General features: G+C 48.2%; 2 protein-coding genes across 2 annotated transcripts; both read left to right on the forward strand.

The window, feature by feature from the left end:
* The first annotated feature begins 771 nt into the window (after window positions 1–771).
* On the forward strand, window positions 772–10737 carry P4HB (prolyl 4-hydroxylase subunit beta). Its single transcript, XM_085314406.1, has 11 exons — window positions 772–979; window positions 1323–1529; window positions 2494–2627; window positions 2855–2992; window positions 6201–6305; window positions 6606–6731; window positions 7168–7368; window positions 8029–8149; window positions 8333–8514; window positions 8959–9045; window positions 9685–10737. The coding sequence occupies exons 1-11, from the start codon at window positions 826–828 to the stop codon at window positions 9772–9774; spliced, it is 1545 nt and encodes a 514-aa protein (XP_085170532.1). The 5' UTR covers window positions 772–825; the 3' UTR covers window positions 9775–10737.
* Window positions 10738–13184: 2447 nt separating this feature from the next.
* PPP1R27 (protein phosphatase 1 regulatory subunit 27) lies at window positions 13185–15273 on the forward strand. Its single transcript, XM_085314357.1, has 3 exons — window positions 13185–13746; window positions 14790–14940; window positions 15098–15273. Exons 1-3 carry the CDS (start codon window positions 13584–13586, stop codon window positions 15219–15221), a joined length of 438 nt encoding a protein of 145 aa, XP_085170483.1. The 5' UTR covers window positions 13185–13583; the 3' UTR covers window positions 15222–15273.
* The last annotated feature ends 6 nt before the right edge of the window (window positions 15274–15279 follow it).

Genomic DNA, 15279 nt, shown 5'->3' on the forward strand with positions numbered 1-15279 from the left:
CGTCACGGCGGCAGAGGCGCCATGGCATCACGGCGGCGGAGCCGTCATGGCCGCGGGGTGTCATGGCGGTGGAGGTGTCACAGTAGCTGTGTGAGGGAGGCAGTGGTGTCACAGCAGAGRAGGCGTCGCGGCGGCAGAGGCGCCATGGCATCACGGCGGYGGAGCCGTCATGGCCGCGGGGTGTCATGGCGGAGGCGTCACAGCGGCGTCACAGTGACGTCACGGTGGCCTTGGACTTGGCACCGACCTCGGCCAGCGGCGCCGCGCGCCGTGACGTGTCCATGGTCACGTGCCCCAGGACGGTCCCTCCAGCGGGGACGTGCAGCCCCGCGCGCCGCCGGAAGCCCTCCTTCCCTTCCGGGTCGGGGTCACGGAGCGGCCGACGCGGCCCAGTCAGAATCCACCACGCAGGACTGCCGGCGCAGGCATGGCGCATGCGCGCTTCCGCCCCCGCTGGGGCCGCCCCAGTGCCACGTTCGAGAGCCGGCGGCCGCGGAATGGGCCGAGCGGCGCCCGGACGGCGGCGCCCACCAATGGCAGGCGACAGGGCGGAGGAAGAGACCAATCCCGGCGCACAARAGGAGAGCGAGGCGCTTAGCCAACCAGCAGCGGCGGAAAGGGGGCGTGCCTAACTCGACAGCGAATAGGAAGCGGGGAGAGGCCAGAGAGCTGGGCCGAGCCAATGGCAGGCAGAGGCGACGCCGCGCGGCGCGGCCAATGGGGCGCGGCGGCGGCGGGGAGGAGGCGGGTTTATAAAGGGAGGCGGGCGCGGCGCGGCCCCCAGGCCCGACCCGCCGCCGCGCCGCCGCCGCCGCCATCATCGCGATGAGGGTGCTGCGCGCGCTCGTGCCCCTGCTCTGCCTGCTGCCGCTGGGCCGCGCGCAGGCCGAGCCCGAGGAGGAGGACGGCGTCCTGGTGCTGCGCGCCGCTTCCTTCGAGCAGGCGCTGGCGGCCCACCGCTACCTGCTGGTGGAGTTCTGTGAGTCCCGCCGGGCTGGGGCCTGGGCCGGGGCGCGGGGGCCGGCGGGCGCCGGGGGCCGGGGGCCGTGTGGGGGGCCGGCCGGGGGGGTGAGGGGCTGCTCGCCCCCGAGGAAGCGCCTGGGGCGCGTCGGGGGGGAGCGGCTGCAGCGCCGGGGCCTGGCCGGGGCCCGGGAGGGTGGCGCTGAGGGGCGAGGCCGGGGCTGGGGAGTGGTGTCCCGGGCGGGGGCCGACCGGGGCAGAGGCCCTCGAGGCGGCCCGGCCTCGTTCCTCGCTGTCCCGCGGCCCCTGCTTGCGGAGCTCGGGGGTGGCAGGGGCCGGTGCTGATGGGCGCTGTCCGGCAGATGCCCCATGGTGTGGGCACTGCAAGGCTCTGGCGCCCGAGTACGTGAAGGCGGCAGCGAAGCTGAAGGAGGAGGGCTCTGAGATCCGTCTGGCTAAGGTGGATGCCACAGAGGAGTCGGAGCTGGCACAACAGTTTGGYGTGCGTGGCTACCCCACCATCAAGTTCTTCAAGAACGGTGACAAGGCTGCTCCCAAGGAGTACACTGGTGAGTCTGGGTTGCTGCTGGTTCTGCCACAGCCCAGGTGCTGMGGGCAACATGGCAGCTGGGTCCTTGCACGTAGCCTGGTGCTTATACGTGGCTGCTGCTGCTCTGACTGTGTGGCTGGACAAGGTCCACTGTGAAAGTGAGGCTCGTGCCCTGGGGAGGCAGCCTCTGCCTTAGCTAGGAAATGCCAGGGGCAGCAAGATGTTCCGCACAGGAATTTTAAAGTGCCCATTGTAAATGTTCACTTCTAACTCTATTTCACTAATGTGATGAGGAACTCTGCCTTATGGTCCAGTGAGGAAAATGTTAAGGAACAAATGAGRTCAGAACATAAGTCTATGCTGAATAGACTTCCTAACCCAAAGCTGGGAAAAATCTATATTGGAACTAAAACAGATGAAATATTTGTGCAGGCAAGTAACACAGCTGAATTGCTWTGTTGCTGCTTGGCTTTACTCAAGCAACATAGCACCAAGAATTGAGGAAAAGTGCTTGGGCAGTTGTGTACAGTAGCCAGGAGAAACCTTAAGGCAAAGGTGGTGTTACCAAGATCAATACTGAATGTGTAACAAAATGTTGCTGAACTGAGGCACAGTGTGCTGGACTCTTAAGGGCAAGATGCAGAGTACTGATTTTGAAAGGAGAAGGTGATGTATTTACATGAAAATTATCAACAAGCTGGAGAAGTGCTGTATTACTGATAATGCTGATCAAAGTTTAAGAGTGTACTGGCTGGATTAGATGTGAAAAGAATGGATTTTTAAGAGCCCTTGTACCTTGAGTTAATGTTTATTAATGAGCTTAATTACACTAGGAGTGGAAGGAAAAGAGTTGCATAAATGATGTCTTGATTCTTCCCAACCTCTAGGTTAGCTGCTGAACAGTGTCTAAAAATACAAAATCTTTTTCCTTCTGAGGTATAAGAACACGAAAGTGAATCAGTGTTCTTTTCTTTCTGGTGTAGCTGGCAGAGAAGCAGATGATATTGTCAGCTGGCTGAAGAAACGCACTGGTCCAGCTGCAACTACCTTGACAGATGCTGCTGCAGCGGAGACATTAGTAGATTCCAATGAAGTGGTTGTGATTGGCTTTTTTAAGGTAGAGTTTGCTTACATCTGAGAGGCTGTTGAGTATGTTTAGTCTCTTCTGGYTTCTGTCATACTGAGGATCTGACCTCATATGGTTGAGCTGGGGAAGGCTCTTAAGTTGTGAAACACTTACTGTCCTGCCTTACTTGATCTTCAAGTTCTCTGGCTAATAAACCCTGGGAACTTCTTGCTTCATCTTGTTGTATCCCAAGTGAAAAACCTTTCTTTATTTTCTAGGATTTTGCATCAGATGCTGCTAAGGAGTTCTTGCTGGCAGCAGAATCCATTGATGATATTCCTTTTGGGATCTCTTCCAGTGCTGATGTCTTCTTCAAGTATGAGCTAAGCAAAGATGGAGTTGTCCTCTTCAAGAAGGTATGGGTTCGTGTGCAGTTTGAACACCAGACTGAGCTTGATTTTTCTGCCTGTTCTTACCTTTTTTCTAATTAGAGAACAAGATTCAAATGAGGTCAGTGATCCCCTGCTGTATAAGACTGTAAAAGATCCTCAACAGTCAAACTGGTAATTTCCACCCTGAGGGCCTGGGGGGAGGGAGAGGAATATAGCCTGCAGCCTCCTTGCGAGGTGTGATGCTGCTGCAGAGCCCAGCTTTCCTGTGCAGAGGGGGCTTAGTCAGCAGAGGGCAGCATTGTTGGTCTCCTGGCTCATCTCCTCTGTTCCCAGAGCTGCCTGGGTGTTGGATCCAAAGTATTACTTCAGTCTTGCTTTTCTGTTTCTCAGATATCTGTTTGCAATGCAGAAATGGTCAGTGCGATCCTTGAAATATTTATCACCATAACTAATGARGTTTCCCTTGCCTCTTATCAAACTTTGAAGGTCTTAAACAAAACAACAGTCAAGTTCCCATGATATTCCGTTTGCTTGTGACTTTTAACAAAGTTGCTTTAGAAGTACTTGGTACTTACCTCTGCTGCAGTCAGTTGGTGGCTATGTCCAAGAGGCATGTGTTCTATGTCTTTAGAAATTGCTGTGGGTTCCACAGCATAGTGATTACAGCAAGGTTTGTAAGAGGATTTGCAGTTTTAGCTGAGTAGGTTGGGGCAGTTATTGTGTGCAAAAGGGTGCTGATGATCCATACAGTCAAACTTATTGATGCCCTTTACCTATTAAAATCTGTATTATCAGGTGAAATTMTAGGTTTGGGAAGACAAAAGGCTCTTTAGACTTGATGCTACTGCTTATATGGKGAGCAGTAAGGCAGGACAGAAAGCTACTTTGGGTTCGTACTGATTAAACTTGTAAGCACAAAGATCAGTCTGACCTATCTGAGCTAAGACAACCTAAAGGATTTCATGATTTCTTATTTCACTTTCTTCATTCAGCTAAAATAGCTTATTTTATTTCACTACTCCTCTAAAATTGTAGCTTAGTTCTTACGGTTTTAGGAGTTTGTATCCTGAAATTGTCTGAGATTTCTCAGACCAGACTGAGGATGCAAGTTAGATTCTCTAGCTAAGGACTTCCAAATGCTAGGATCTCCCAAGCAGAATAGTATTGGGAGTGAGGATGACAAGCCAAACARTATTTAGTTATTGAACGACTTATATGCCGGAGAACAAAATATAGGTAGTATACCTGTGCTTATGTAATCTTTTCATATACTCTCTTCATTGTTAATGCTGGATTGAAATAACTGTTTGCAGGGATTTTCTTATCTTCTGCTCTTGTCATTTGACAAATGCTCGAGTCCAAAAAGAAACATTTCTCTAGAACTGACATTCTCTTTGCTGACAGCTGTGGGGAGTGCTACTGTCAGATCTGGAGTTGGGCAACACAACTGCTTTGAAGTAGCTAGGTTATAGCTATGACTTCCAGCACTGATAAGTTATTGACTCTGTTTTATTTGTACATTACATGTATACTTTTATGTTTAATTAAAAGGACTTGATTGATTTCATTTGATGTGCTATATTCTAACACAAGTGCTTGTAAGCTCGGTTGCTGTTTTCCCTGCTTATGAAGAACTGAGTCAATAGCATGACTATTCTATAATAGTAAAGAAATTCTCAAGCCRTTTTCCATAATTTTAGTCAGCTTGAGCATATTTGGAATTAAAAGCAGTTCTATTCCTGGCAATGTTTATGTTAAAGCATTAGGAAGGGAAGAGCCTTGTCTGGAAAGGCAGTTCATAAGCTGAAGATGGGCTATAAGGGGCTGTGGAAGTAACATGCCCTGTCGAAGAAAGAAGGCAGGATGCTTTTCAGCCTTTTGAAACTCCTTGTTCTTGTCTCAGTGCATGTAATGGTAGTGCCATGAGAGCAAATATGTCCAGTCTTGCCCCCCCCCCCAAACCAAGGTGAAAATGAACAGCAATGGTAATCAAATATGGGTGCATAAGAACCAGTCTGCTGTTTGTTTTAACAGCATTTGTGTCTCTGGAATTTGGCTCAGCTTCCTGCAACTAGTCATGCCTACACCGAGAGTGTTTGGCTAGTCATTCTTGCCTCATTCTTTGTGTGAGTTGTCCAGACTTGCACAGACCCCGAAGCCACCATTTTGAAGGCATTAAGGAGATGGTCAATATTCTTTAAAGTATTTATGAAGTTTTCTTCCAGCGTTAAATGTTTTGCTCAGCTTTTCAACTGAGACTGATACGCTTCTTCTAACTTGGGGTTATTTGAGTTCACTATCTTGCTTCTGCCAGTAACTCCAGCATTGCACTGCCATGGGACCATTGTGGTGTCCTGCATATCCTCTCTAGTCTTGATGCTCCTCTATTGTTTTTCTGTCTTCAAGATACCAGAGATGGTTCTGACAATCCTGGTCAGTGATACAGGTGTTGTCCTAATATGTTAAGAGATTTGGAATATCTAACAAATGTGCATGTTAAATGTGCTATTGCCTCTCCAACAATAGAGGCTGAAAAAAACCCACAGAGCTGAGTAAATTGCTATTTACTTCCACTGCATGGTGTGGACTTTGCTGTCAGACTTCTTTGATAGCACTGTCTGGTTAATTTGTGTGCCTCTGTGCTGACACTGCTGATTCCTGCTAGGCAGAAAGCTGCCCATGCTCTGGCACTAACTGGCACTCGTGTTAGTTTCTCACTGGTCTACCTAATCTGCAATTTTGTAAGGCAGCTATTAAATTCACCCTCCTTGGTGAGCCACCTAGCAAGTGGTTTCATGATCACATGGATCAATGCAGAGAGCTGAGTTGAATGTCTGTATTGTTGGTRTACACCTTTTGCTGTTCAGGGTGATTTAGGACCTTGCTTGTGTGGAAAATGAGTACGTTGATCCAGATTGTATGTGGAAATGTGACCTTATTAAGAGATGGAAATCTGTTCTGAATAAGTGCAGCTGGGATCTGTTGAAGCAGTGATTCTGGTGTAAATGTATCTTGAAAGAAATTCTATGGARTATAGAAGGGTGACATGTTTTAATGCAAGAATGCATCTAATTTAGAGTGTGGTGCTRATAATGCCAAGGTCAAGGGTTTGATCCCTGTGTTGGCCACTTGTTTGAAGGTTGGGCTAGATGATCTCCAGAGGTCCCTTCCAACCTTACCAATTCTATGATTAAAAACACTCTTTCAATTTAAAATGACCTTCTTTTTGCAGTTTGATGAAGGCCGTAACAACTTTGAAGGGGATCTCACAAAAGAGAACTTACTAAACTTCATCAAGTCTAACCAGTTGCCTCTGGTCATAGAATTCACTGAACAGGTAGGTCTTCAGATATTTGGTCAGCAGTCTTTCTATAGCCATGGTATGATTATAGCTTAGTTGAAAAATGTAGTTTGTATTGTCTTGTTTTGTCTTGGAGCAGGTTGGGGTTGTGGAGGGGGTCTAATATCTATGTAGGTTTCCTTAGATCTATATTGCATAAGGGAAGAACACCAGGGAAAAGGAGGCATAAGTTTGATGCTCAAAGCTGTCCTGTACTGTTGGAGACTTCTGTGATCTAGTCAAAATGGCAGAGTCCTGCTGGCCTTCCAAAAATAAGCTTTATCTTCTGTTCTTCAGACTGCTCCTAAAATCTTTGGAGGAGAGATTAAGACTCATATTCTGCTGTTCTTACCAAAAAGTGTGTCTGATTATCAAGAGAAACTGGACAACTTCAAGACTGCAGCTGGAARCTTCAAAGGGAAGGTGAGATGGATTTCTTGAGTTCAGAATTCAGTGACCACCTCCTGCAGAGTATTATAACACTACCTGCCTATAGCTACTTTACTGGTAGTGGAAGCTAGCTCTATGTCCATTGATAGTGGGTGACTGCATCACTTACTGGCTTGAACAGTTGCACAAGCCAGTTTTTATGGGAAAAGCAGTCAACTCTTGACTTTCSTTCCTGTGAATGTAAATATGACTGTGCTGCAATCAGCATTGGTGCCAGGTCTGCTTGCATGCTGCTTGAAACATTGCAGTACCAGTGTTTGTACTCTTGACAGGATGCCTTTTCAGTCAGCTTGGAGAAGGAAGGATTGGGGCAGTTTAGCTGCTATCTGTGCAGGTGTTCTTACAGAAGTATAATTAACCAAGTGGAACTTGTCTTCACCATACTGCTTTTGATTTTTTTTCTCCAAAGATCCTGTTCATATTCATAGATAGTGATCACAGTGACAACCAGAGGATTTTGGAATTTTTTGGCCTAAAGAAGGAAGAATGTCCTGCTGTACGTTTGATCACACTGGAGGAAGAAATGACCAAATACAAACCTGAATCAGAAGACCTCACAGCAGACAAGATCAAAGAGTTCTGTAATAAGTTCCTGGATGGCAAGATAAAGGTAATGAAGATGAATGCTGGTGATATTCCTACTTCCTAGCAAACAAATTGTGTGGAACTGTGTAATATGCAAGTCATCTGGAGAAAATCCTTCCAACTACCTTGCAGATTACCTAGTGGGCTTTGTGCTGAGAAACAAAGGGCAAAACCTCAGGGGCATGAAGGCTATAGGGAAGCAGTTATATACTGGTACCTGAGTACAGCCAGAGTCTGCTCTTTCTGCTGCTTAGAGGAACTGTGCTGTTTATCCAGCTGTTCCTTCTATTAGCCAGCAGTGGAAGGTGTTTAACTTTTGTGTGGCAGAAAGAGCTTAAGAGCCTTCAGCTCTAACCTCCTGGGAGGTAGCTGTGTGTAACTGTAGTCCAGTAGTGACTGTTTAGCTAGACTCAATCATGTGGGAATGACATAGTCAGCAATTGTTTCCTTCCTGCAGAGCTAAATTGTAGTTCTTTCCACATCAGCACCTGTTTGTGCTTGTTCAGGGTGGGGAGTAGATTTTCTGTAAGAGAAAGAGGAAGCAACTGATTCATCTGATGTCTCAGTCATAGGCTATAAGCAGCTTAGGGGGTTGAATAAACTGGTGTTTTCTTTGTGTAGCTGCTTGTATATTCCAAGCAGTTCTATAGCAAACTGGATCTTTAAATTCAGCTTCTTATTCCAGCCTCACCTGATGAGCCAGGATCTTCCAGAAGACTGGGACAGCCAGCCTGTCAAAGTTCTAGTTGGGAAGAATTTTGAAGATGTTGCTTTTGATGAGAATAAGAATGTCTTTGTAGAGTTCTGTAAGTATCTTTCAACAGCTGGTGCCAAGTAACTGACGTGAAGGGGGTGCCAAGAAACTTGCAGAGCTACAATTAGGGAGAAAGCATCTTATGATGGAATACAAACCACAAGGGAATGCATCAGCTGAAAATATTAGCATGCGAACTAGGTTGTTTGGTGCTAGCTCTGTTTTTAATTAACAGATGCCCCCTGGTGTGGCCACTGTAAGCAGCTCGCTCCTATCTGGGACAAGCTTGGAGAGACCTACAAGGACCATGAGAATATTGTCATTGCCAAGATGGATTCAACAGCCAATGAAGTAGAGGCAGTGAAAATCCACAGCTTCCCCACACTCAAGTTCTTCCCTGCAGGTTCTGGCAGAAATGTAAGGCAGCTGATCTCTATATAAATCATATAACAAGGGAGCACTAGAAATGTTTAGTGATCTGCTTTTGTTCTCTGTTCTGGAGAAAGGCTTGTGGGAGGGCTCTGTTTTGTAGGGATGAAACACATCAGAACAAGTCTACAGGACATCTGAGACCCTTTTGGGGGCTGGGTTGTAGGAAAGTTTGGGGGGAAGTGGGAATGGGGGAAAAGAGGGAAGTATAGCAGAGGACGGTGTGCTCATCTGCAGGCTATTCTCTCCTCGCAGTGATCTCTGAAGTCTAGTGGCTGAGCTGTTTTCCTTCGTCTCATATGGGTGAAGGTGAATTTTTAAATTCCCTTTTGCTTGGCATGTTAACTGTTGCTCAGAAAGAGAATTCTCCTCTCCAGGGGTGTGGTTCCCTATGTGCCCATAACCATTATCTTGATGTTTTCTCTTGTGTAGGTAATTGACTATAATGGGGAGCGGACACTAGAAGGCTTCAAAAAATTCTTGGAGAGTGGAGGTCAGGATGGTGCAGCTGCTGATGATGTGAGTAATGTGAACACAGTGCTTTGGGCAGGGAGAATGCAGAGTGTGGGCTGGATCTGCTGCTGCATGAATCCTGAGTCCTAAATAAGATCTTGAATTGTGTGGTGGGAAAGGATATTGGTGGTGAGTAAAAGTGTAGTCACATCATAAACTGTGACCTGTCTGATCAGTTGCACCCTGCTAGCTACTAGCCTGTAATGGACTATTTAGAACACTTGGGTTGAGTGTGAAACATRCCTCTTGAGGCATAAATACAAGCGCATGGAAACCACTGGTACTGCAGCCCCTAAACCCTGTACAAGCTGTCTCTGCTGGTTGTCATGCAAACTGCTAAAGTAGTTCGGGCTTGCTTTTTTTGTTTAAGAAATCTTGCCCAGCACCTGGAACATGATGAATGTTACCACGAAATACTTAGTTGGAAGTTCCTCCCTTTTCTGGAGGAGAGGGTGTTGGTATGGGCTTAGGGGTTTCCTGATCTTCAGTTTTTCTCAAATTCAGAGCTCTTGACTGAAGCCTCTGGATGGTTTGCTAACATGGCAGCAGAGGATACAGTAGATGGATCAGAKAAACTATTCTATGCTTAGGTTTGGATTTGCCTAAGGTGCTAGAAAACAGCAGTTATCTTTGTATTCTATACAGGATCTGGAGGACCTGGAGACAGATGAAGAAACGGACCTTGAGGAAGGTGATGATGATGAAGACCAGAAAATCCAAAAAGATGAATTGTAAAGAGAAGACTGATCTGCATCACCCAAAAATCAGACACTAAACTGGCTGCTGTGATGCAGCCCAGGGAGTCCAGAAACCCATTAAGATTTAAAGCAGAAGGCGAGTGACTGGAAATCCAGGGATTGGCTTTTAAAGTAATGCTTTACCCTCACTTGTCTGTACACTTGACTCTTTTCTTTTCAGTTTTGAGAAGGGATCTGTCACTAGGTAGCCATTCCAGCCAGCTGGGCTCATTTTTTTTATTGTGATGTACTTTTTTTGTACATGGCTTTTGTTTCAAGTATTCTGTTCTTCTGGGTAGAAACAGGTTGTGAAGTGGTAACATGAGTTTAATTGCRAAACACTTTGGAGCCTTGCCACTAACCTCTTCCATGAAAGCTTTTTTCCTTTAAATCTAAAGGCCATAGTTTATTTCTCCACCTGGCAGAGTCCTTAATTCTCAGCTGTTCTTCCCTGGAGTCAGCCTTCAGTATACGTAGTGGGGAGAGGCAGTAGGCTGATTGCATCATTCTGGTGAAAGGTGGATATGAAGATGCTTCTCTACATGCTGGCCAGATGTTTCCTTTTCCATCTGCTTTAAGACATTTGCAGATGACTGTTCCARATACCTAGAAGGGTGGAATACTGTGCACTGGCTGTGGCAGGCTCTGGTGGGTGGAGATGACTGGCTCACCAGCATTAGACAAGACCTAGCTGTGTGGCCACCCCTTTGATCAAATGCAAAACAGTCTTGCACTCACTTTCCTTGCATTATTTTGAATGGGTTGACCAGGCCAGTGGGTGGTGCGGGAGGACCTGAAAAAGTATGGCAAACAGGACACTTAAGATTACTGGGTATTGGGGAGGAACTTGAACAGGGGAGTGCCCCAAAGGCCTGAGCAAATCAGGCTGGTTCTTAGCATTCTGCTACAATAACRTTGGAACTGAATTTGTTGGCCAAATAAAGTTGAGATTTTAATACTATTCTGTCTCTTTGCCTTTTTCAAAACAGAACTAATTATTCAGATCTGATCTTAAAGTGGATTAAGATTCTAGGATGATTCTCAGAAGATTCTGTCAAAATGTTGGAAGAGATTATCAGCTTTTCTCTGTTTGCAGTAAATACCAGGCTTTGAGAGAAACTAGAATTTCTGAACACCTGCAGTTTTAGATGGCTTTGTGATGCCTTTAATACAAATTCTTTCAGATTGTCTCTTCAGTTTATAAAGGAAAAACATCTAATGTCCAGACCAAATCAGCTTGTGCAGGCAGACAACTAACAGCTCTGGTAGCAGCAAGAGGAGGACGCTGGCTTGGGCTTTGAGAATAAGCAGCTCTGTTTGCCAGCTGGCTTAAGGTGGTAAGACCTCATTGCTGTGAAGCAGTTAACCAAGGAATTTGCATTCAGGGAAACCTGGGACTGCCTGCAGCTTTGCTCTTCAGGCTCACATGATCCAGTGAGCTATACTGCTATTTCCAAACTGGTCACTTACTGTTGAAAATATTTTTGTAAGGAAATATGTTATAAATGTCACATGGGGAGGGAATAGTGAACCTGGAGGCCAATTCAGGAGCCTACTGACTCCTGTCACCTGATGTGTGTGCACCGGAGTTGCAGAATAGAGGGCTTGTTCACCATTTGGCTGTTATGCCAGCTCCTACCTGCTACTGTGGTTCCCCCTGGAAACGGAGAGTCCTGGCTTGATGTGCACAAACATTCAGGTTAGAAGTAGTGACCTGTACTGAACAGGATTTACTGAGCCATGGGATCAGTGAACAGTGTTAACTGCTGCCTGTTCTAGTAATTAGTCATGTTCTGTATGCTGGCTATCTGTGGCTAGATGGAGAAGGATCTTTGAAGATGTCTGTCCAAGGCTACAACTTTCTATGTCTAAAGGTGGGCAATAGACCTGTTCCTAGTGTAGCCCAATTGTCAATGCTGTACCTAAACACAGCAGGCAGTCCTAGCTGTTTCTGTTTATGAACTGGGGTTGATGACTGGTACTTTCTTCTGAGTAAGAAAAGCTGCTTTGCTTTTGAGGTGGAGAGGAAGGAGGACTGTTCTTAAGAGCCTTCCAGTGGAATTTTTTGGCTAGGAATCAGCTCAAAAAGGTTCATTTTTGTGCAGCCAGTTAAAGTGTAAATAAGATTAAGCTCTATAATTGTCCTCTGGTAATAGTCTGGGACCTGACATACTCAGTTTAGAAAAGAAGCAGCTTTTCTCATATAGCAAGGCTGCTCTGGCAGAGTAGGACTCTGAGTCATCTGTACACAGCTAATTGCTGTTCCAAGGAAACAGGCCAAAGGTGTTATCTCTCCATAAGTGTTCTGCTTCCCACTGCATGACATTCTATGTGTCTGAAGCACAGCTGAGTGAAGATGCTTAGCAAAAACATCAAACAATCTACTAGAGGATGAACAAATGCGGCAAGCAGTTCTCAGGTGTTGTGAATGGATCCCTACCTGTCAGACTTATCACTGGTGGGCGTTCAGGAAAAAGTTAAGTTGTAAAAGTGGCAGAATGACTTTTCTATGACTCTTTCCTGACAGGCTATATATGTGYGTATGTCATTGTTCTGACTGAACAGGCTGCAATAGTAGGAAGCAGAGCACATTATGTTCACGTATCTGAAATGACCAAACCTATGATGGGTTAGAAAGGATGGAGGAACAGTTGTTGCTTGAATCCCTGGCTGGTGTGAAAGACTCCTCAGTGAGCAGACAACCCATTTCAGCTCCTTGACAGCTAGAGCTGGGGAGTAACAAGTGTAGGAACTGTCTGGTGGTGGTGCTATTCCTCAGGTATTCTTCTGAAGCTGTTCTGCAGCAGCCTACCCTTATGCAGCAGTTGCACCTAAAGTCTTAGAGTTCAAAATTTTAAGCAGGACTACAACATTGAACCTCATAGTCTTGCATTTTACTCTTCTGACTTTGTTTTCTGCATCACTGATGATATCCAACAGGCTAGTGGTATGCTCCATGCTTTGCTGTACTCTTGCCTTGCAATTGTGCTGGCCAGCATGGCTCATTCTGCTCCCTTTCAGGTCATCTGATGCAACTACTGAAGAATGACTTATCTCTGAATGTATTTGGTACTGTAGCTCTGACATGTTTGTGTTACTTTAGGTAATCAGTATGTGGTGGCTGGTTCCTGTTGCTCGATAATAAAGGGGCTGTGTCTTTTCCTGGTTTGTCAGGGGGAGCCAGAACTTGCTGCTGGGAAGTCCTGTTTTCAGGCCCTTAGGCTCTTCTGAAGGGCTATCCATACACAAGCAACAGATTTGACCCTTGGATGGGCACACAAACAGGTGGGTGGTAAGACGAGACACCAACTTCTGCCCAAAAGTGGGAGGCTGCAGGCTGAGGCGGCTCGATTACAAAGTATCATGGCAAATAGCATGAGCTGCATATCCTCAAAATAGCCCACAGGAGACTATATAATGAGATGCCCCTGGAGAACCATCAGTCCTGGCCCAAGAGCCTGCGAGCGAATTGTGTGCACCCAGCGCCACCTCCTGTGTGCTGCATGGGAGTGTACTGAGAGCCTGGGGGACTCTGCTTCTTCCCTGTTTGCAGCTGCCGGAAAGGAACCACGCTTCAGAGCAGGCGGATCAGCAGAGGCGTAGCTTCCATCATACCTAACTTAATGAAGAACTGACCTGAAAGGTTCAAGAGGGGAAAGCAGTGCTTCAAGGACAGCAAGTGGTAGGGCTGAGCAGTGACCAACTCCAGCTGTTCTATTCGCCTTGCCCCTCCATGCCTCTGTCCTTCCTCCTCTTTCCCAGTGTCTTAAGGCTGGTATCAGCACGAAGGACTATTATCCAGTCTCAATGCCACGRTACAGTCGGTACGCCAGGAGACTGAGAGCCTCTCGCACTGTGCACTTTCCCAATGATGTCGTCTTTCAGGACCACATCAGGCAGGGGGACCTGGAACAGGTGGGCAGATTTATTCGTGCCAGGAAGGTCACTTTGGACACCATCTACCCTTCTGGTGAGTGCTCTTGGGGTTAGCGCAGCTGAAAACCATATGGCAGCATGGTTTGGCTGGGCTGCAGGGGAGAAGAAAGAGAAGGGTGAGGCTGGGCACAAGCTGTGGGCCACCCCTGGCAGGGTGACAGGTTGAAACCAAGTTGTTTTCCTACCTAGTGAGGCATACCACCCACAGATATTGCCAGATAGGGCCCAGGAGAGCCCCGTGTCAGGACCCTGGCATCCCCCCTTACCCACATGGCCAGTGTAGGCTGCAGGAAAGGGGGAAGCTCACCATCTGGGTCTTTTCAAAGCATGGCATTGCACCTACAGTATCGTGTGACCTAGAAAAGCAGCAGGCAAAAAAAGGTAATGATAAAGGGAGCATAGGTGAGYAGCTAGATGACACTGGGGGACTCCTGTCTTCTGTCCTGATTTGGAGAGTTGGGAAAAGCCAGGTTCTGTTGGTTTCCCACAAATGCTGTTCTATCTCTCGTGCACGCATGGATCTGCGGACTTGAGGAATAAATGCTGCAGGAGAAGGCGTTGCAGCATGTTTACACCCAGCTTCACTAGAAACTGTTTAGGGAATGCCTCAATCCACCCTGGCTAGTGTGAGCCTAGATTCATCCCTCTCCTGAGCTGTGGCTTCTGCTCTCAYGGTTCTCGAGACTGTCTCAGAAGACCCCAGGTTCCCTCCTTGCTGTACTGCTTACTTCATTCCCGGCTCTGCAAGGGACTTGCAACGCTTGGACGGAGCAGGACATGAGACGTGTTTGGAGCTCACCCCTGAGGCCGCCAGGGGCTMGGGGCAGGGTCTGGTGCAGCTCCCTCTCCTCAACGGTTCTGCCTCMCCAGGCAGGGGCCATGGGGCTGCCCATTTTGAGATGGGGCATTTGCACTGCAAAAGGGGAGCTGAATCCTTTTGCTGCCCCAAAYAGATGGTCCCTGTCCCTTTCCCAAACCATCATCTCCCCTCTAACAGGGATCTGCCAGTGCCCCTCTCCTGGGCATGGGCAAGGTGCAGGCTCACAGCGCTGGAGTTAACAAGCCCCCTCTCCCCAGGCATGGCAGCCCTCCACGAAGCCGTGCTCACGGGCAACCTGGACTGCGTCAAGCTCTTGGTGAAGTACGGTGCCGACATCCACCAGAGAGACGAGAACGGCTGGACGCCCCTGCACATGGCCTGCAGCGATGGCTACGCGGACATAGCCAGGTGAGGAGTGGCGTGGCTCGGGGTGGCCGCGGCCCCCGCTCCGGCGGCAGGCCCCGCTCCGGCACGGTGCCGACGTGCCGCCTGGGCCCAGCGGGCCGGGGAGAGGCGGGGGCACGAGGGGCCCCGCCGCCGGCGCTCACGGCCCCGTTCCCGGCAGGTATCTCATCTCCCTCGGCGCCAGCCCGGAGGCCACCAACGACGCCGGGGAGAAGCCCGCGGACCTCGTGGACCCTGAGTACAAGGAGCTGGTGGAGCTCTTCGAGGCCGCCACCATGGACTGAGGCCGGGCGGGGGTCGCGGGGAGCAGCGGGCCTCGCTCCGGGCCCCGAGCAGCGGCGG

This window comes from Rhea americana, unplaced genomic scaffold (genome assembly GCF_003343005.1).
Source record: "Rhea americana isolate MKP2758 unplaced genomic scaffold, rheAme1 scaffold_402, whole genome shotgun sequence".
In the NCBI taxonomy this organism is placed as follows: domain Eukaryota; kingdom Metazoa; phylum Chordata; class Aves; order Rheiformes; family Rheidae; genus Rhea; species Rhea americana.